We start from the raw sequence: 21,113 nt of genomic DNA, 5'->3' as shown, positions 1-21,113 counted from the left end.
CTTAACCTAAAACTGACAGACTTTGCCTAGTTTGTTGCCCAGCATCACGCGAACATTCCAGCTGTATCAGGTGTATAACCTGAGACAAGTGTTCATTTTACAAAAGTGCCCAAAACAAGTGGTGAAATTCATCCAAAGTTAATCATTTCTCATGAAAGCACTTGTGCCATAACCACATTTTATACCAAAAAAAAAAAAAAGAAAAAGGAACTCAGCAAATAGCTCAGCATTTTATTAGCCTACCATTCCAAACCTTTCAGACTTCCAGAAGGCTCTTGACAGAACTATGGCAAGCTCTTGGGGGAAATGCTTCGCCTTGATAGAATCCAGTCCAAATATGCCATCATGCAGGAAATGAGTGGTGGGTCCAAGTGCATCCACATGGGCAAAGTAATGCAGGTTAAATAGTGATTTATTTCATCCCAAACTACATTCATCATTTTAAAACTATGTTTCACCACGTTACTCCAAACTGTATATGGCATCTTCTCTTCCACTTGTGCCAAGGAAAGCAAAGACTCTGAGATTCAGCTCACAAAGATTTAAATAGGGTTTATATGCTCTACAGAGGTAAGTGGGGGAAAAAGAGAAAGAAGCAGGGAGAATTCTGAATAGTAAGAGGAGGGTGGCAGATTTAGTCTACTGATTGCACAGATTTATGGTCATTTTAAATTAGGTTCTGATTTTTAGATTTCTTATTTTGCTTTCTGGTACTGATAAAAAGTCCCCTGGAGAATGTCATGCATTTTGAAACATTCATACCCTTGTTGATATTAACCTGTTCTTTCCTTAAGTGTAAGAATATAACCTTCAAAACACTTCAGATGAAATTATGGTGGTCCAGAGTAACTTATACTAAATGATTCTGTTTGTTTATTTATTTTACAAAAAAAACAAAAAACAAAACTATATTTGGAAACATGAAGTATGGCATGTATTTGAGTTGATAATATAGAAGGGATAATATAGTATGTTTTTTTTAAAACATACGCAAAGAACACAGAAAAAAATATACACAGAGTTCTAACAACAGCAATTTTCTCCTGCTTCTTGATACTGAGTTTGAAGTGAGATGATTTTGTTTGTTCGTTTTTGGCAAATGAGCAGAGAAAGAAGCAAAATGTAGAGATAAGCTCTAGACTTTTTAACCCCTCTTCCCAAAACAGATGGGCTTTTAAATTTACAGCTTTGAAAATTCTCCTTCCCTAATTTAGCTTATCCCTCAGTTTTCTAGGTTTCTTTTAGAATCTGCAGAACAACAGAAGGTATTTTTTAGCTGAAGATTCTACTCATCTTACCCTTTCACAAGGGGGGGCTGAGGCTTCTCTTAAGAATCTTCTATGAGAATGTTCATGATGGTCTGAACTAGAAAGTTATAAACGCTACCAGCGACAGCACTCTACAACCAAGAGAACGTTTGTTTTATCCTGTCTCTGTCTGCCTCTGTCTCTCTCCCACACATGCACATACCACAAACTCATACTGAGAGCTACAGAGTGAAAGGTGGCAAAGTAAAAAGATATGAAAAATAAAGCATCTTTGCTAACACTTTCTGCAGCTAATACTCAGAACACCTTTTTGTGAATGAAAAGTATGATACTTCACCTGACTGGTTATCAACATAGCTTTTTAGTTCATTTTAGCAGCTATAGATTCCTCTTCTGAAATAATTAAACAACATGTTCGATATCTCCTGGACAGTATTCTGGGATGCCTCATGAATAAGTAGTGAGGAAAAGAGTAAACCAAACTTGGAAAATTGTTCAATGAGCAGTACGGGATGGCTGGGGAAAAACACCGGGACTCTTGTGCAAGTAACCCTGGCTTGTGGCTGGGAGTGTCAAGGGCAGAACCTAGACCTGCTGATGCCCAGACCCAGGGGACCGCACCACCCTCAGGACCCACCCCTCTGCCCTACCCTTTCAATTAAGGCTGATTCTCATGGGCAGTGACTCACAAACCAAACTCTGTAGGGCCTGATGGAAAGCAGACCAGCCTTCTGCTTGCAAGGCCTTTATTAAGAACTGTATCCTTGTCTGCCTATTTTCGTCTCTTCCGGTGCTTATCTGAGAGCATTTTGTGTTTGTTCGTGTACATGATCCTAGTCCCTCTTTTTTTTTTTTTTTAAAGAGGCATTCTCTCTCAGCTGAGATTTTAAAGCTGGTGGAAGGCAAGCTTGCCAGCCATGAGCCATCTTTTTTTTTTTTTAATTTTATTTATTTATTTATTTTATTATTTTTAGCTGTGTTGGGTCTTCGTTTCTGTGCGAGGGCTTTCTCTAGTTGCGGCAAGCGGGGGCCACTCTTCATCGCGGCTTTTCTTGTTGCGGAGCACAGGCTCCAGTCGCGCAGGCTCAGTAATTGTGGCTCACGGGCCCAGCTGCTCCGCGGCATGTGGGATCTTCCCAGACCAGGGCTCGAACCCGTGTCCCCTGCATTGGCAGGCGGATTCTCAACCACTGCGCCACCAGGGAAGCCCCCTAGTCCCTCTTTGACCGCACATCCAGCACTGTGCTAAGTGTTCCACGTGCCTTACTTCACTTAATCCTTGCAACCACCCACGAGGCAGGTACTACTATTAACCCCATTTTACGGAGGGGGAAACGCATGATGTTAACTGACTCAACCACAATCACCCATTAAGTAATGACAGAGCTGGGATTTTGAATATTCAATCTTTACGTGGCATCAAAGCTGATGTCACAGATCCCATTTCAGGGTCAAGAGCCAGAGAAAAGACTTCCAGTGGTTTAATTTCTGGCGCCTACAGCAATTAAGAACACCTCCTGCTTCTACCAAAAACAAAACAAAGCATTGTTTTTTAAAAGGAGATGTATTTTTACACATGTTTTTCATTAGAATTAGAATTCTTGTTAAATTTTGGCCAGATCAGTACTGACTCTAAAAGGAACATGGCACTTTAACACAAGGGCAAGCCCGGACTAAAGCAGACCCTATGTCAGAAACCTAGGTAGCTTAGAAAAAGCAGACCATAGACTCAAATTCCAAACAAGAGAGCATCTTAGCCAATTCAAGGATTCTGGGTCCATTTTGGCATCATCCCACAGGGAGGGAATACAGGACACATCAGGCCATTCCAGTTTGATATCATTTACACATGAGCTTCATCTGACTCTCCTTTGGCTAAGACCATGTTCCCCAAGCAAACTTCTGCTTATGTCTGGGTTTCCTGTGTGGTTGTCTAGAGGGAAAGAATGCCTAGTCATGTAGTTTAGGGCAAATCAGGTCGTGTGATAATTATTTCTAATTAGGAAATAATACACTGGCACTGAGAGTATGCGCTGATTGTATAATGTCAAGAAATCCAGTGCCTGGAAGAATGATCATTCTCATCAGAAATTAAACTGGTATTTTTGTTGTAGTATTTCAGTCTCATGAATTTGATTAAATGAGTCCATCCCTAAGAGACAGATCTGCATTTTAGAGCCTGTAAGCTAGAAAGGTCACGAATACCACTTCAGGTAAGGACTGCTGGGCGCCTTACCTCGAAGAGACCCACAATGTCAACTTGTGAGTGGAAAAGAATGCTTGTGGCCCCTTAACTTTACTGCAGAGAAGTAAAAATAAGAGAAATGGAATGGGTCATCCCTGTGTTTAACAGCTCAATCACCAGTGAATGAGATAGCTAGCCATTATTCTAGAAGTATGGCTAAACCATGTTTAATATTTAAAATGGGAAAAAAGAGCAGACTGGTTCAAACCATCATTAACTATTTCAGTGGTTTCTTTTCTTTTCTTTTCTTTTCTCTCTCTCTCTCTCCCTCCCTCCCTCCCTCTCTCTCTCTCTCTTTTTTTTTTTTTTTTGTTGCAACCCTCTAATACCACCCAACCTGGTTAGGACACCCATGTTCCCACTCCATCCTTATCCTATCACTCTTCTAAATCTAAGTATGGTTAAAACATACTTAGACACAACAAAAGAACATATAAAAGTCCTACACATAGTGGAAGAATTATGTCCAAGTAGAGCCACAACTCTAACTTCAGGACATTACCCCCTGGCTATTCCCACATTGTCACAAACTCATACATCTAAGATCAAAAACAGCATCCTTCTCCAAAAACTAATTCCTCCTCCCAACCTCACTATTTCTGAACACCAGCATTTTCTTAGTCTTCAAACCGAACATCTGACATCTTTGATTCTCTTGTCTCCCTCATCACCCATATCTAATCTATCACTAAATCCTAGAGATTTCCTTTCTTCCACCTCTGCTCTGTTTTTAAAGCTACTAGTCTCCAGTCCTCATGGCCTCAAATGGATTGCTGTGAAACTCTCATAACTGCTTGCCTCATTTGACCCTCTGACATATTCTAGGCGCCAATGTCAGATATACCGTCTTCAAACTCCACCCTGCAAATGGCACTTCTTTTCTCATAACCATCAGTCATGTTTCGCTAACAAAAGCAAGTTCACAATTAAGCGTTAGCATTCTCCAATCTGGCCTCCACCTACCTATCTGACCTCTCTCACAATTATCCTTCACAGACTCTCCTCTCCAACAAAACTGCTGGAAGCACTAACCCTCTCATGGAGAGCAAAAGTTCCCCAAGGGGATTTCAGGGGATCTCTGAGGTCAACATTATTTTCATAATACTAAGATGTTATTTATAGTCTTTTTCACTGAGCTGACATTTAACTGATAGGATGCAAAAAATACAGATAAAATTGCTGGCATCTCAGCACAAAGCAAGAAAATGGCACAAATTATACTAGTAATTACTGTATTCCCTAACACTACATACTCCTACTAAAACCAATGCCAGTTTCACCTAAGAATGTCCTTGTTGAAGGAGTAAAAATTATTAATTTTATTAAATCTCAACCCTTGTATACGCTTCTTTCAGGTAATTATGCATAGAGCACTTCTGCTGCATTAAAAAGTATGATTGTTGTTTCAAGGAAAAGCATGTGGAACCAGCACTCTTTTTACTTGAAAGAACCACTGACAGACAAACTATGGTTATTCGAACTTGGGTACCAGGCAGGCATTTTCTCAAAACAAATGAGGTGAGCCTGTCACTTCAAGGAAAACAACTGACAGTATGTGTTGCCAATGATAAAATGTGAGCTTTCAAGCAAAAACTAGAATTTTGGAAAAACTCATATCCACCACTGAGAGCTTGACAGCTTCCCAATAATTAATGACTTTTCTGATGAGATGAGTGGTAAGATTAACAAATGTAATGTTTTTACATTGTATAATGAAATGTGTCAACATTTGGAAGATCTTCATAACTCATTGAACCAACATTTTCCAAATTGCCAATGATGTTACAAAATTATGTATGATAGACCAATGGATTTTAATATAACACAGTACAAAAAAGTTTACTATTGTGGTTTCAGATGCTACATTGTAACTAACCTTTAAGAAACTACCAATTACCAAGTTTTGGTGTAACATCAAAAAAAGAATATCCATAATTGCCTGAAAAGGCTATTTCTGCCTATATATCTGTAAGAGGTAGGAAGGATTTTCTTCATCTACTTTAATCAAAACAATTTACTAAGACGCACTAAAGGTAGAAGCAGATAAGAGAATCCAGATGCCTTCAATTAAGCCATACATTAAAGAAAGTTTCAAATAAATAAAACAATTATCACTTCTGTCATAAATTGTTGCTGGCTTTGGGAAAAAGGTTGTGCTTCACAAAACATCCTGTTTTGTTAATATTAATGGGTTTCTTATTCTTTTTTAAATAAGTAACTTTTTAAAATATCTGTTTTAATTTCTAAATAAATAAACAATAAACACTGATAGATATAATCCACATAAGCAAAGACCTTTGGGGTTCTCAATAATTTTTGAAAGTGTAAAGAGGTCCCCAAGACCAAAAAGTTTGAGAACAGCGCCTTAGAGCAAACTCTTCTTTTGATTTCTTCCAGTTTCTTTTTTCTGTGTGCCCACCACTTCTTTATTTCTCCAAACTCCATTTGTCTTTCAATTTTGTCCTCTTCTTGCATCATGAGCCCTCCAGGTCAAGAAATACCTTATCTGGAACTTTATGACCCTGACCTGTTCTGCATACTTGGCAAAAATCTAGCTGGTACCAACTACTTATGTTTTGAGGTATGCTTATGTTATTCTTTTAACACAAGTGTAAACCAGGCACTGTTTATCCTGTGTGCTCCGGATAAAGCAGTGAATAAAACAAACTGGACGCTTCGTCCTGTGGTTTACAGTCCGGTGTTACTACTCAGCGTGCGGTCAAACACCAGAGTTATGACAGAGCTTGCTAAAAATGCAGAATCTCAGGCCATAGCCCAAACCTACTGAATCACAATCTACATTTCAACACGATCCCCAGGAGATTTTCCTGTACATTAACTTTGAGAAGCAGAGGATTTATGCATCCTCTTAATTACTGTGAACTTCTTGAACGTAAACTATTACCTTTAATTTGTTGCACTCCTAGTATAAATAATACAGTTTACCTATTATGCTAATCATTCACTTAAACGTGAGTACCCATCAAATGGAGTCATTTCTGGGGATTAAAGACAACAACAACAAAGGCAAAACAGCTTATATCCTGAAGAAGGTTTCAATCTCATAGCAAAGATACGACAATAATTATAATGATAGTTAACATTTCAAAAAATGCTTTCTGTGAGCCAGTTATTGCACCAAGGGCTTTAAGCAACAATTTTATAAGGTCGGTACTATTATTATTCCCACTTTAGAGATAAGAAACTTGGGACTCAGAGGTTAAGAAAGTGATGGAACTGGGATGAGTCAGAATGTTTGACTCTAAAGCCCAGAAAGTGGTAAGACAGAGATTTAAAATAATCTTGAGGAAGGAGCCTCTGAGTTCCTTGAAGGAAAGCTTATGCCTCAATCTTGGAATCACCCAGAGAACTAGCTCAGTTCCTTGCACATACTAGGAACTCAGCAGACATTCATCAGCTGAAAGTATGTGAGTAGATGAAGGTTAACCTATCATCCTTACTAAAAATAAACTGTCCAGACTTTACCAACCCAATAATGCTTAACTACATTGAAGATAACAACGGACCTGAGGTGAAAATGCTTCTCTCTGATACATTATACAGAGAGTCCATTCACTGACTCAGGGCTCTTACTGCATAGCATGTGGAGGAAAAATAAACAAGAGACAGAGGCACAAGACATCGACTAAAAGGTGAAAGACACTAGGGAACACTGAAAAGAAGCTGATGCTTATTCCGGGGAAAGAAAAGGAAAGGCAGGAGGTCATAGAATGTCTTCCTTGTCCATAGTAAGCAAAGGATGAAAGGAAATGTTGGTCAAAGGTCCCCCAAAGGACACATCCCTGGAGTAGAAACAGAAAAGTAGGAACTGAGGAGTTACCCCATTACAAAGAAGTGTCCCTGGAGGCTTTCAATTACCAGGTATCTAACTCACCACCCTCAGCCCTTGAACTTCCTTCGCTACACCTCCCAAAACCCTTTCCCAATGGTTTGGAGTTGGGGGTCATCTCCATTCTCTCACTTTCTGACAAAATCACATAGAACTATGACCACCTTTTCTTCTAGAACATGCTGAGAAAAGGTCCTACAGTTCTACTGATACTATTCCACATGTCTAAGTAGGCTTTTATGGGCCAGCCATCTTGTATACCTAACCATCACGTACACTACCATGTGTATGAGAAAAAAAGTGTCCTGGTAACAAAAAAATAACAGACCAAAATCAGCTTCCTAAACAAGCCACTTACAGGATGGAGATCTACCTTTATAATATCCTAGGTGTACCAATTCAGTACAGTTCTATATGAAGACTTCTTCAAATTATGCTGAGGAAGAAGAATGATCACCTAACAATGTCCTTAATGATATTAAAGAAGAATCCTTGCAAAGATTAAACTCAATCATATTCAAGAGTAAATCTATAGAAGGCAAAACAAAAAGGGAAAAAAAGGAAAGCTCACGTAGTAATAAATATCACCTCCTCTCTTAGATACTGACAACAATGTTCTAGAGCTGGAGTTATCCCGTCCTCTCACATTCTGACCCTTACACATGGAATGCTGACCACATATGATTTTCTAATAGTTTAATGATTCAATTTTCTAGTCAAATCTGTTCAAATAGGAAGATTTTATTTCAGTTTTGAACCCAAGGGATCTGAAAGGGAAACACAATATAAAAATTATAAGGGTAATTGGTAACTACCCTCACATGTATGAAAGCAAACTGAGTGTATCAACTGAGCCAGACTTGAAGCACAAAATTTATGAACCACCTACAACCTAGCTTTTGAAAAGCTAATGTTTTCCCTCCTCTAACCAGATTAACAGATGGAGAACTCGGAGAAGTCATCTAAAGATGGCTTTGGAATTTTCAAGCATGTTTTGCTTCACAGTTCAGGTCACACTTTATAATTCTACCAGAAGGCATGAGACTGAGACTAGGATGCCTATGATTAAAAGAAGTCTGTAGGTGCAAGCGTGCTGCTACTATAGCATTACATTGCACGCAGCTGTAACAGGCAAGCCCAACTTTAGCCTAGTTGTTTCTACTCTAATAGTTTCATGTGTGTGATGGCCGACACTTAGAGCAGGAATCCACAGGCCTAATGCCTTGAGCCCCAGAAGGCAGGACCCCATCTAAAGGGCTGCCGCTGACTGGGGCCTCCATGGCATTTGAGCCCAGTGTTATGAGATTTCTGGATTTAGAAAAGAAAGGGGAAACCCATATTTCTATGTAAAAGCTCCCAATTTCTAAGCATTGGCATCTAATTCAAAACATCACCTGCTAGACAAAACCTGTCTGCAGGCTTCCTGCGCACTCCCCAACATTCCCAGCGCTCCCCTGTGCATTTGTGATCTCTGAAATTTTCATGGCATCATATTGCCTTTGCATTGCCCTAAATTTAGGGTCATATTTTTTCTTTTATATTCTGCATAGCTCCTAAGAACATACTCTATGTTTGGTAAGCAATGTCTCTTAAACAGAGGTAAGAAAAGCATGGCTGTTGCTGATATCCCCGCCTGTCTGTTTTTAAGCTTTGATCCAAAGGAATAACACCATCCCCGTATTGCCAAGTTCCCTGAGCTATCCTGTTCAGAACCAAGCCGAACTGCTAAATGTGAAGCTTTACAGTGTCTTTATCACATTTTCCTGCCCTTCCCATACTTATTCCCAATCTCAGTTGGGTTTATAGTTTCAGATTCACCAGTATCAGGTCCACACTAAGTTCCCCCATAGAAGAATTTGGATGAAGGCAACCAAAACTATCTTGAGGTCCTTTGCAGCATACTCTATTCATTTATCAATTCTGACAATATCTGCAAGTATTAACTTTCCTTCCTGAAAAATTTAAACACAAAATTTCTGCAAATATCCTTTCACATCTCCTCTGTGTTGCAGATATTAAGGAATTATCTACGAAGATATCTGTACTGGGTTGAACAGTATTCCTCTAAAATTCATATCCACTCAGAACCTCAGGATGTGATCTTATTTGGAAACATGGTCTTTGCAGATATAATCAGTTAAGGTGAGGCCATACTGGATTAGGGTGGGCCCTAAATCCAATGACTGTTGTCCTTATAAGAAGGCCATGGGAAGACACAGGTAGAGACTGCAGTGATGCAGCTATAAGCCAAGGAATGCCAAGCTTTGCCAGGACCCACCAGAAGCCTGGAAGAGGCAAGGAAAGAGCCTTTAGAGGGTGAATAAGCCCGCTGATACCTTGATTTCAAACTTCTAGCCTCCAGAACTGCGAGAGAATAAATTTCTTTGTTTTAAGTCTGTATGGTATTTTTTTTTAAATCAATTTATTTATTTTATTATTTATTTTTGGCTGCATTGGGTCTTCGCTGCTGCTCGTGGGCTTTCCCTAGTTACGGCGAGCGGGCGCTACTCTTCACTGCCCACTGTGGTGGGCAGGCCTCTCATTGCGGTGGCTTCTCTTATTGTGGAGCACGGGCTCTAGGCACGCGGGCTTCAGTTATTGTAGCATGCGGGCTCAGTTGTTGTGGCACACGAGCTTCGTTGCTCTGCGGCATGTGGGATCTTCCCAAACCAGAGCTCGAACCCACTTGCCCTGCATTGGCAGGCGGGCTCTCAACCACTGCGCCACCACGGGAGGCTTAAAACAAAGTGTATGGTAATTTGTTGCAGCAGCCCTGAGAAACTAATATAACATCTAAACATCTTCTTCTCTTCTTTGCTTGGAAACTTACACTGCCCAGGATCTGGGGATGGGCTTTATCTTTCCGTACTTCCTGAGGCATGCCGTGTGAAATGGGACAAAGAACCCAGGGACGCATTTCAGACAGTGGGGATGTCTTCCATGGAGACAGGAAACTGTAGGTGAGCTATCTGAGGTCACAGACTGGTTCTAATTTACTTCTATGTCTGGGGCACCTAGCACAGTCCCCAGAGTAGACATTAAAAAAATAATTGGCATGTGTACCTATATATGAATTAACAAATGAAAAAATGAATGGATGAATTAAAACAAAGCAATGGTGAACAAACCCACAAACTCTTGAATGGTTGTTAACTTCCATGGATACTACCCCTCGGTGAAAATCATGGTAAAGTTGCAGATCCATTTCAGCTCCCCATAAACGTAGACACATTTAAGCTTGCCGACTATCTGGATGTTGCTATAGCCTCTTGGCTTTTAAAACCGTAAATCTCTCTATGTGTTTATTCACTTAAGGTTCTTTTGTGAGGACAGTGGGTCAGGGCAGAATGTTCATGATGAAATTTGACCAGAAAATTTCTGCAAGTGGCTGGTAGTATTTTTGTCTCTATGATCCCACTGAGTCACAATCTTAGAGGCGACATGCCCTCCTCCAAGTAGGCATCACTGGCACTTCTGGGAGCACTTCACACAGGACTACTGGAGGACTCTATCCAGGCATTTCCTAAGCAGCCACTCTGTCTCTGTCCCCTCCCTCTCCCCAGAAGCCAAGCAACCTGCCAAACCAGGTTCTAAAATTTTTATTTTCAAGATCCCAGTAAAGCAGACATAAGAGTGGGGGAAAAAAATCATGAATTACACTTCTTCAGTGATTAATTTTAAAAAAGAAAAGGACTCCTTACTTTTTTAACAGCTCTGAAGGGCAATGATCTCCCCACATCTTCATCTGTTGAAAACCTATTTAATCTCCAGCACAGATAACTTCGATGCCTGAGCTTCCATATCCCAGTCAAAGTTTCTTCCTCCTCTAAGCTCTCCCTACCCCACAACATTCCACCATCTCATGGCTCCTTCCTGGTTGCATCTTGAATATATCAATGGTCTTGTGTTCACTACTAGACTGGTAGACTTTTGTTGCCACTCATTGCACTGTATTCTTTTTTTTGTGTACCCTGAAGTACCTAGTATAATACTTTATAATGGAGGGCAACCAAAACCTATCCTATCATTTAACTGAATATAAACTGTTTCTAGAACTTTCCAAAAATAATTAATTGAGCAAAATCATTTTCTTCCTTAAGTTCATGAGGTGAGATAAAAAATCTTTTTATAAATCTTACTCCCGAGGTACTAAAATCTAATTTGGAAATCACACCATCCATCCCAGAACTATGTGTCCGAGCTATTTTGGAAACATCTCACATCTGTCTTCTTGAATTCCTCCTGTCACATCAGGGAACGCTCAACTGAGAAGACAAGACAAGAAGGCTAGTGAATCACTAAAGGGTGTTTAAAAGATTAAAATTAATTCAGCAGGACAAACCAGCTGAACACTGGGTCTTTTCTATATCCTGGAATTTTTTTTTTAAAGGGATGGGAGCTTTCAAAAAGCAATTTAAAAATAATTTATGGTTGAAATTACCAAAATCCATTTGACATAAAATGAACACTTAGAAGACGTTTCGGAAAGTTAATAATATAAACTTATCCAAAGCTCTAACACTCTTAAGCTAGCTAAGGCCAGAAATAATTAGTGCTGCCAATTGTGTTGACATAATTAGGTTTGTGCCTTGGCTTTTGCCCTCACCAGCTATCCAACTTGCAAAAGAGTTCCACTTTGCTGGCCTCAAGACTGGAAACCAACCAACTTAAGACAGCAAAGGATTCAATCTCTCCAGCAACATGGTTCAACTTACAATGCAAGGCAAAGTGTGAAGGTAAGTGAAAACAAAATGGTCCTTTTCCTTAACCCTGGCTATTCTGGCTTGCAGACTTAAAAACTCAAATACAAAGAACGTTTGTGACACACTGAACTACTGGCCCCAACCCTTCGTCCCTCCCTGGAGCCTAGAATACAAATAAGAATCACCATATCCAGGTGCTCTGAACAATTATTTTATACAAGTTGTGCTTACCTTTTCTATTTCTATAGCTGTACTGATGTAGCAAACCTCAGAGTATGCATGTTTGTGGTCCAGCTCCATCTACCCAACCAGCAAACAGATAACATTTAGGGAGCCTGTCACTACGTGTTATGTACTGTGTGAAGAGGTTCACATCCACACGTAATGAAGACTTAGCTCCCACTTTCATGGAGCTCCAAGTCTAAACAAAAACTTTCCAGTAAGGTTACAAACTGCTGAGAGGAATGTGATAACAGAGAATTGGAAATATTTCCTTGAGGTACAGAAAAAGGACTTTCAACAGCTCAGAGGGTCTAGAAAGGTTTCACAGAGGAGCTGAAATTTGAGCTAAAACTCAATTGTTTACAGGAATGGAAAGGTCCTCTAAAATACAATTTTCTATCTTTCAGATTATCAGGATAATCTAGTTGAAGTGGACAAAGTCTGATGTATTCAGCCACTGGTGCCACGAGCCTAGGTCTCAGAACTACGATACAGTGGAAAAGCGCTGGATGCTAGGTCCAAAGATCTTGGTTCAAGTCCCAGCATGGCCACCTGAGTGTGAGTGAGTATCACAGACGAGACCTGGCACCCAGAATTTCAATGCCTTCCCCAGTAATTTGTTAATCAGTATCCCCCCCGCACTGTGAGGCAATATCATCAATTAAGTTCAAATTATGTACCCAATATCAAAATCAGACATCAATTAAAATATAATATTAAATGATTTACTCAATACATCAGGGCCATTTGGGGATATATGTAGATAGCTTCCATTTTTATTCAATTAGTCATTATTCATTTACTAAGTTTACCTGCTATATTTCAGGCACTGACAGCACAAAGATGAAGACAAACCAATCGCTGCCCTTAGAAGATGCAGAAAGTCCTAACTAAAATCAGAGCCCAACGTATGCAGACCAGGGGTGGAAAGGGGGGGTGGGGTGGGATGAATTTGGAGACTGGGATTGACATATATATACCACTATGTATAAAATACATAACTAATGAGAACCTGCTGTACAGCACAGGGAACTCTACTCAATGATCTGTGGTGACCTAAATGGGAAGGAAATCCAAAAAAGGGGATATATGTATTCATAAAGCTGATTCACTTCACTGGACAGCAGAAACCAGCACAACACTGTAAAGCAACTAAACTCCAATTAAAAAAATTTTTTTTAATATGTAATAAAATCAGAGCCCAAAATATAGGTAATCCGTAATTAAGAGAGAAGTAAACTTTTATCCCACTGCTGTACTGGTAATGATTATCACTAATAATGATAAGCACTAATATTTATTAAGCTCTTGCTGTATGCCAGACACTGTTCTAAGAGCTCTTCAAAGATGTTCTCACTTAATCTTCACAACAGATCTATGCTAAAACCCTACCAGCACTCCCATTTCACAGTTGAGAGGCTATGCAAATTGCCTACATGGAACCCAGCTGAGGTTTGAACTCAGGAAGTTGACTCTAGAGCCCATCCTCTCAATGATAAATTAATGCAGCATTGGGCCCACTGTCGCACCATCTAGATTTGATTTTCTCAGTGTATATTCTGCCTTTGTACACTTTAGTAATGAACCTAATTTTGAAATGGCTATTCCACAAGATCCACCCAGTTTCATACTTTGTATCTTCAATTTTATTAAGCCCCAAATTAAACCTAAGTTACCTGTTGGTACAAACTCGGTACCCAGGTAGTATGAGAATGTTGTGTCTTTCCAAAGTTTTCATGAAGCAAACATAAAACACCAGGTGATTAAATGGAAAGACTACACACAATCTGACCAACCTATATTCATCTGAGCCATCATGCTTACCTGGGGCCACTGAGGGGACTGCATCTCTGGCAAAACCTGAACAGACTTAAAGTTCCCACTTTCAAGTACCAAAATAATGCAACACTTTCCTTTAGAATCCAGGTCAGGGCATTCTTTTGAACTTTTCTAAATTCCTATGAAACTCAGTAATTCCGCTGATGCTTCCCCGCCGCCCCCCGCTTCTAATAACCTCTTGCTTCTCAAAGGACAGGCGACATAGGAGGAAAAGAGGAGAAACATATATACATGATTGACTGTGCAAAGAAAGTTACTAACATGCTGGCCTGGGCGATTCAGAAAGAAAGGGAAACAGAAAATGGTCAATCTCTGGGTTGGGCAGTGCATTTTATTTTATAAATAGCATTCTAACTTGGAAAGCGTGTCCCTAAGGTAGAAATGAGTCTATTTATTTTTCCAGGCTCCCCAGAGCACAGTCTACAATCCAAAGATAACTGGGTCAAGATTTAGTCATACAACATACACCACTGTGATGAATATTTGCTTAGCACACAGTGTATAAGCAAGTATGTACACTTTGTATATATGTATATATGTACCATGGTGCTGCATACTAGTATCTTACAAAATACTTGCTCTTATTTCTTTTCTTTCAACAATTAGTATTTTGTGTTTATTTTATATATATATATAAAACTCATATATACTATATAAAACATATATAATAATGATTTCACCATTAGAAGTGTTTAATTCAAATTGACTGTGGGACTTCTCTGGCAGTCCAGTGGTTAAGACTCTGCACTCCCAATGCAGGGGGCATGGGTTCGATCCCTGATCGGGGAACTAAGATCCCACGTGCCACACGGTGTGGCCAAAAAAAAAAAAAAAAAAAAGACTGTGATCATTGTGAACACTAACAGTATGTTTCACTGGAAAGATGAACTCAAAAAAAAATACCAATGCTGAATAATCAATTATTTTATTTTACTCGCTAATTTATGTGATCTGTGTGATCATGAAGTAAAGAGGTGTCTTTTCAGTTGGAGTTCACAAGTGGCTCTAAGGAAATTCCAAAAGAATTCCCAAATATTATTAATATTCTGAGGCATTGCATTAGGCTGAAATAAAGATCCCGAAGTGATGCTTTTGAAGGGATGGCTTCTAACGTTTGTAAAAAACTCAATCTCACAGCTTTAGAGAGTTGGGTCATAGCTAACACACTTTTTCAAGCACATCTGATTCAAAATGTCTATCCTTAGCTAGCCATTACAGGCCATCACCATACTGCCATCCTTACTCTAAAACTCAAGGTCTTCAAAAGCGACTTTAAGAATGAAAAATGAATGTATCCTCTCAACATGTCAGAAAACTCTAATCCAGTTCACGTCACATGCCAAGCCCTGTAATGGGTTCTGTAGAGAAACCCCAGCAGCAAGTAACACCAGGACACCGAGCAAATGAGTGGTGAGCCGAGGGGACCCTGGAAAGGTCCCCTGGAGAGAGTGGCAGTGGACCAAGCCAGTGCACAGGTGCAGTTTAAACTTGGTGCTCTTGGGACTTCCCTGGTGGTCCAGTGGTTAAGAATCTGCCTTCCCATGCAGGGAACGCGGGTTCGATCCCTGGTGTGGGAACTAAGATCCCACATGCAGTGGGGTAACTGAGCCCGCACGCCCTGAAGCCCTCGCGCCACAACTAGAGAGAAGCCTGAGCACCACAACAAAAGATCCCACATGCTGCAACTAAGACCTGATGCAGCCAAATAAATAAATCTCTAAAAATAAAAAATAAACTTGGTGCTCACCACCAGCCCTTATTGACACCAGCACTCAATAAGCGAAGGGGCCAGGGATAGAAATACCCTAAACACTCAGCAGTGAGGGAATCATTAAATAAATCATGGAGCTTGAAGAGGGTGGAACAGCATGCTTAATACTTAAATTCAGCCTGAGGTAGAAAAATGCTATATCCTGATATGAAGTGATCTGCAAAATATATACTTTGGTGGAAAAAGCAAAGCATTTATAAAACAATGTAATGTGTCATTTTTTTTCTTGTTTTAATTTTTACTGTGGAAATTTTTAAACATACAAAATGAGAGAGAACAGAATAATAAACCCTTATGTACCCACCTTTAACAAGGATCAGCTTATGGGCAAAATCCCATATACAACAGTATAGTATATTATATTATACTATAATATTTTAGTATGTATCTCTAAATGGTAAGGACTCTTTAAAAATATCATTATAAAATTTGGGTAAATTTTAATATTTATTATAAATGTGGGTATATGCCTAAAATGGTTTCTGGAAAAAAAAAAAAACGAAAACAGAAGTAGTGGTTGCCCCTGGAAAAACGGGGGCCAGAGTGAGGAACCGAGGAGACTTTACTGTTACTTAATACCTTTCAGTAAAATTTAAAATGTAGCTACAAAAGGGAGCACAGGGCCTGGAAGAGCAGCAGAAAGGCTGCCATGACGTGAGGAAGACAGTGTGGCCTCAGTGGAGGGCGCTGAACACACGAGGTTGAGTTTGAATATGAGACACTCAAGGAGCCATTTATATAGATTCAAACACTAGCAGGTGACAGTGTCCATCGGCTACAGGATATGAAGTCTCTAAATGTGAAAAGTAATAGAGAGTTGTGAACTCAGTGACATTACTATACATAATTACGATTCCAATAATGTGCAGATCCAGGCATTTCTGAGATGAAATGGGCTCATCTCAACCTCCCTTCTGCCATATCCAGCTACAGGAGGCTGATGAAATCTATCATTTAAAGCACTGTGGTTTTAAAGGGCGCTTCAAAAACATTTTTTTTTTTTTAAACAAGTTAATATCTTACTTTCTCCTCTTTTCCCACCTGTAGTCCTTGTAATTTCTCTGCCTTATAGGTGGGGAAAATGTCAGTTCCTTCCCTGGTGGTTCTATCTGTTACATCTGTATCACATTAACAGAGCCCTGGGATCCACCACAGGCAGGGTTAGGTTAAAGAAATAAGCCTTTGTGAGTGCTTGCTTACAGTGAATTCAGACACAATACAGTTTTCCAGTCTTTTAGTCTCAGGATCAGTAAAATAGGGGCTATGAGAAGATAAGATTAAAAGTAGCTGATTTTTAGGACCCTGTTCATTTCTCTGACAATTTTCACTCCTCTGAAAAATCCAAAGATGTTACAAAATATAGACAAAAGTCAGGAAAGACTGGTCTCAACTAGACTAGTTAAAATCCAAAACTTCTAAATATATGTTAAAAGAAACACTACTTTCTCACTTTCAAATATCACTTGAACAAGGCTAATAAAATGTTCCCCAGTAAAGGTCAAAAGGGAAATGTCTTTAATGAATAGACTTTCAACTTTTTAAACCTTAAACTTTTCATTAGCTTGAGCATAAATCAGTTTTTTCTGAGAATTTTAAAAGAGTTGGTTCTCTTTTTCAGGTTATATCCTGCCCCCGGCAAGTCTCTCCCTTTTATTATTTTCCTTAACAAAACCCAGTATTTCTAGACAGTATATAGAAATAGTTCACTTAACCACTGGCAGTATAGTTGCTAAATAGGTGATGTTTTACTGTACTTAACACCGGGGAGCTATTTCTTTTACAAAAATGCTTCCTGGGACAAACAATTTATGTATGAATCAAAATGAAACCGCTGAGGAATCTAATGATATTTTCACACAAATTGCCCAATTTTACCCCAAGAGGCCCATGTTCTTCTCTACCAGCAGATGAAAATTTGGGGGGAGGGGGTCAGTGTAGAGATTAATTCCATCAATAAGGGAAAACACCAAAAGAAAGTGCCACCGTAGGCTACACCTTTCCCAGGTACCTGTCTCATCTGCGGAGCCGGGGGAGGCACTGTCTTGGGACAGGGTCGTCCAGCTGGACTCCTCGTCGCTCGGTGCCAGGTTCTGGATCCGGTGGAGTGCACAATCAGTTTTGGCCCCTGTTTTAGGATGATCCTTCTTGGTCTCCGGGCTGGATGATATGGTGGCTATCTGGCCATCTTCAGGGCTGAACTGGGGTTTGTTTGGTTTCTGCAGCAGTAAGTCGCCATTCCCGACGACGGTGGAGGCCTGGCTCTGGCCTGGCTGGGCCTTCTCTTCCACAGCCCCATGCTGGTTGCCCAAATTCTGCTCGAGTTCTCTGGTTGAGGTTTCCAGGTCTGCATAGTAATTCAGGAAGCTCTTGGTTCTTCGGGGCTGGGAGGGTAAAATCTCACAACCCGAGGAATCCCGTGGGTGGGGCTCTTTACCCTCTAACTTCTCAGAAGTTATGTTGATGACTGCAGTGGGGCTGACGTTTCTGTTGGGGTCCTGCTGCCCTTGTTCTGCAGCCTTCCGGAGCTGGTTCTCTCCATTTTTCACCAGCTTGATGTTGGCAGAGCCATTTCCCAGCAGGGGCTGTGCGGCCAGATCCGAGAGGCCCATTGCCGCCTGGATGTTAGTTAGTGCATATTTTTTCCTGCATTTCGGGGGTGTGCTGTTCTTGGTTTCTGTGTGTTTTATTTCAGCGTTCAACAGTTCATTGTGGGAGGAACGGAGATTAAGGGTGTTTGGTGGTGTGGCCGGGCTATTCCGATTCGTGACGTCTGTCGTTCCGCTGCTGGCCATAAACACTGCCGAAGTGTCTACACCTGAGTCAGCTGGAAAAAAAAAGAAAACTGGTCATTAGACGCCTGGCATGATTAAAACTACTTAGCATAGAGAGTGAGCAAACATTTCTGTACAGAAAATTGCAAGAACCAATGCTTCCGTTGCAGTTTTGTAGAACGGACCCATTTTCCTCTCTTTTCACCGTTTGCTCATACATTAAACAGGAGCAAATAAAAGGCTTAATGTGGATACACAAAAGCCAATTTATAGAAAAGCTAGGAGGTCTGAGGGTCCAAATTTTACTTAAAGTAAAAAAGTATCTCTCTTTTGAAATCATATAAAAGCATTTTCTTCCAGCAGCTGGTCTTCGCTTTTTCACAACCTTGCAAATCATCCCCTTTCTAAACATTTACACCACATTTCTATTCTGTCGTTCCCTCAGGCAACAAAAAAGTTGCTCAAAAATCCTCTGGGGCTCCAGCTTTCTTAATTAACCTGAAAGGTCACTGTTCAATGAAGCACCATACATCCAAGGTAATTTTTCTTCACCATGTTTAAAAATAGTGTTCTGGGGGCTTCCCTGGTGGCGCAGTGGTTGAGAATCTGCCTGCCAACGCAGGGGACACGGGTTCGAGCCCTGGTCTGGGAAGATCCCGCACGCCGCGGAGCAACTGGGCCTGTGAGCCACAACTACTGAGCCTGCGCGTCTGGATCCTGTGCTCCGCAACAAGAGAGGCCGCGATAGTGAGAGGCCCGCGCACCGCGATGAAGAGTGGCGCCCGCTTGCCACAACTAGAGAAAGCCCTCGCACAGAAACGAAGACCCAACACAGCCAAAAATAAATAAATAAATTAATTAATTAAAAAAAAAAAAACACACAGACTCAGGGGTTTGCAGTCACCACAAGCCCTTGCAGAACTCCTAGGAAATTATCTGACAGTTGCATTTATCTCAAATATTGTTCACACCATCAGTGATTTGTTCCATGTGTCTCTTGCTAGGAAGAGAGAAAGGTTTCTCAGACTAGAAGGGAATAAAAATTCATCAGCAAGAATTTCTAAGGTTTCAGATTTCTCAGTCTATGAGGAATGACTTCTTTCTTATCTGATACCTTGCCCTCCAGAGACCTCCGTGGGCTCTACACCAGCAGTAGATGAACCAAAGCACAGCTCCCAACATTCCTGAAATTGTACTGTGACAACTCCCTCTTCCTCCACCAGGCAAAACAGAGACCTCCGCAGGGAAGTAAGGTAAGAATGTTCTACTGTTCGGGAGCTCAGAGGTATCCCTTTCCATCATCTGATACTCAGGATAAGCTATTTTAGAAAAGAGTCACCCACTGATTCTAGAGTCTGTGTGCTTCTTGGTAGCTAGGGAACAACTGTACACTCCAGGCAGTGTCCATATTTACAACAGAATGACCATATGGCCCACAGAGATAGCTAAGGCTGTAACCCAAAGTGGTTAGACTTTGGGCCCCATTCTTTAGAATTATTATTTATAAGGATTCCTGCTTACCCAGCACCTACTGCACTTGGGCTTCATTGAGAATCTGGTTTGTTTTTCCCTTTTAAACACTACTCTGATGACTAAATTTTAAACAAAAATGTATACTGTTTTGGCTACTACTACCATTTTACAGAAAACATATTTCAATTTATAATTCAACCTCACTCCATAGCAGCATTTGCTATGAAAAGGGCCCACCTTGAACCCACATGAAGTTTTCCCTGAGACACACAACCATAACATAGGCACACAAGAGAAAATTACATTTAGACTTCTGGGTATTTAGAGTGACATTATTTTAAAAAATCTGGCAATCTGCTGGCTTTTTAGAAGGTATGGCAAAAAAATTGCTATGAGGCTATTTTACGATGTTAGGTACTATATCCTAGCAATGTTATTAGGGAGAATTTTTAATTTACTCTGTTTATAATTATAAACATTTTCAGAAAGAATACCATCAAAATTTTTTGGTGAGTTAATATTTAAGTGGCTTTTATACCCTGGATGTGACAGATAAAAACTTTGAGCCAACAGAGCTGGAGGAATCGGGCTCCCTGACTTCAGACTATACTACAAAGCTACAGTAATCAAAACAGTATGGTACTGGCACAGAAACAGAAATATAGATCAGTGGAACAGGATAGAAAGTCCAGAGATAAACACATGCACCTATGGTCACCTAATCTATGAGAAAGAAGGCAAGAATATACAGTGGAGAAAAGACAGTCTCTTAGGTAAGTGGTGCTGGGAAAAACTGGACAGCTACAGGTAAAAGAATAAAATTAGAACATTTTCTAACACCATACACAAAAATAAACTCAAATGGATGAAATACCTAAGTGTAAGACTGGATACTATAAAACCCTTAGAGGAAAACATAGGCAGAACACTCTCTCACATAAATCGCAGCAAGATCTTTTTTGATCCACCTC

The 21,113-nt window shown here is 40.2% G+C and overlaps 1 protein-coding gene and 1 long non-coding RNA gene across 15 annotated transcripts in view; one reads left to right on the top strand and one right to left on the bottom strand.

The window, feature by feature from the left end:
• APBB2 (amyloid beta precursor protein binding family B member 2) overlaps positions 1–21,113 on the bottom strand; it is a 364,010-nt gene that overhangs the window by 170,717 nt on the left and 172,180 nt on the right. For all 14 annotated transcript variants that reach the window (XM_059923127.1, XM_059923130.1, XM_059923126.1 and 11 more), the window contains one exon: positions 17,907–18,722. In XM_059923127.1, the coding sequence (XP_059779110.1) occupies positions 17,907–18,722 (816 nt within the window). The remainder of the gene's footprint in view (positions 1–17,906; positions 18,723–21,113) is intronic.
• Positions 481–13,206, top strand: LOC132365973 (uncharacterized). Its single transcript, XR_009503321.1, has 4 exons — positions 481–570; positions 11,973–12,099; positions 12,696–12,850; positions 13,115–13,206. It is a non-coding gene; the product is annotated as an uncharacterized LOC132365973 (long non-coding RNA).

Source organism: Balaenoptera ricei, chromosome 5 (genome assembly GCF_028023285.1).
Source record: "Balaenoptera ricei isolate mBalRic1 chromosome 5, mBalRic1.hap2, whole genome shotgun sequence".
Classification (NCBI taxonomy): Eukaryota; Metazoa; Chordata; class Mammalia; order Artiodactyla; family Balaenopteridae; genus Balaenoptera; species Balaenoptera ricei.
The sequence above is the reverse complement of the archived record's forward strand: the minus strand, read 5'-3'. Positions and strand labels throughout refer to the sequence as shown.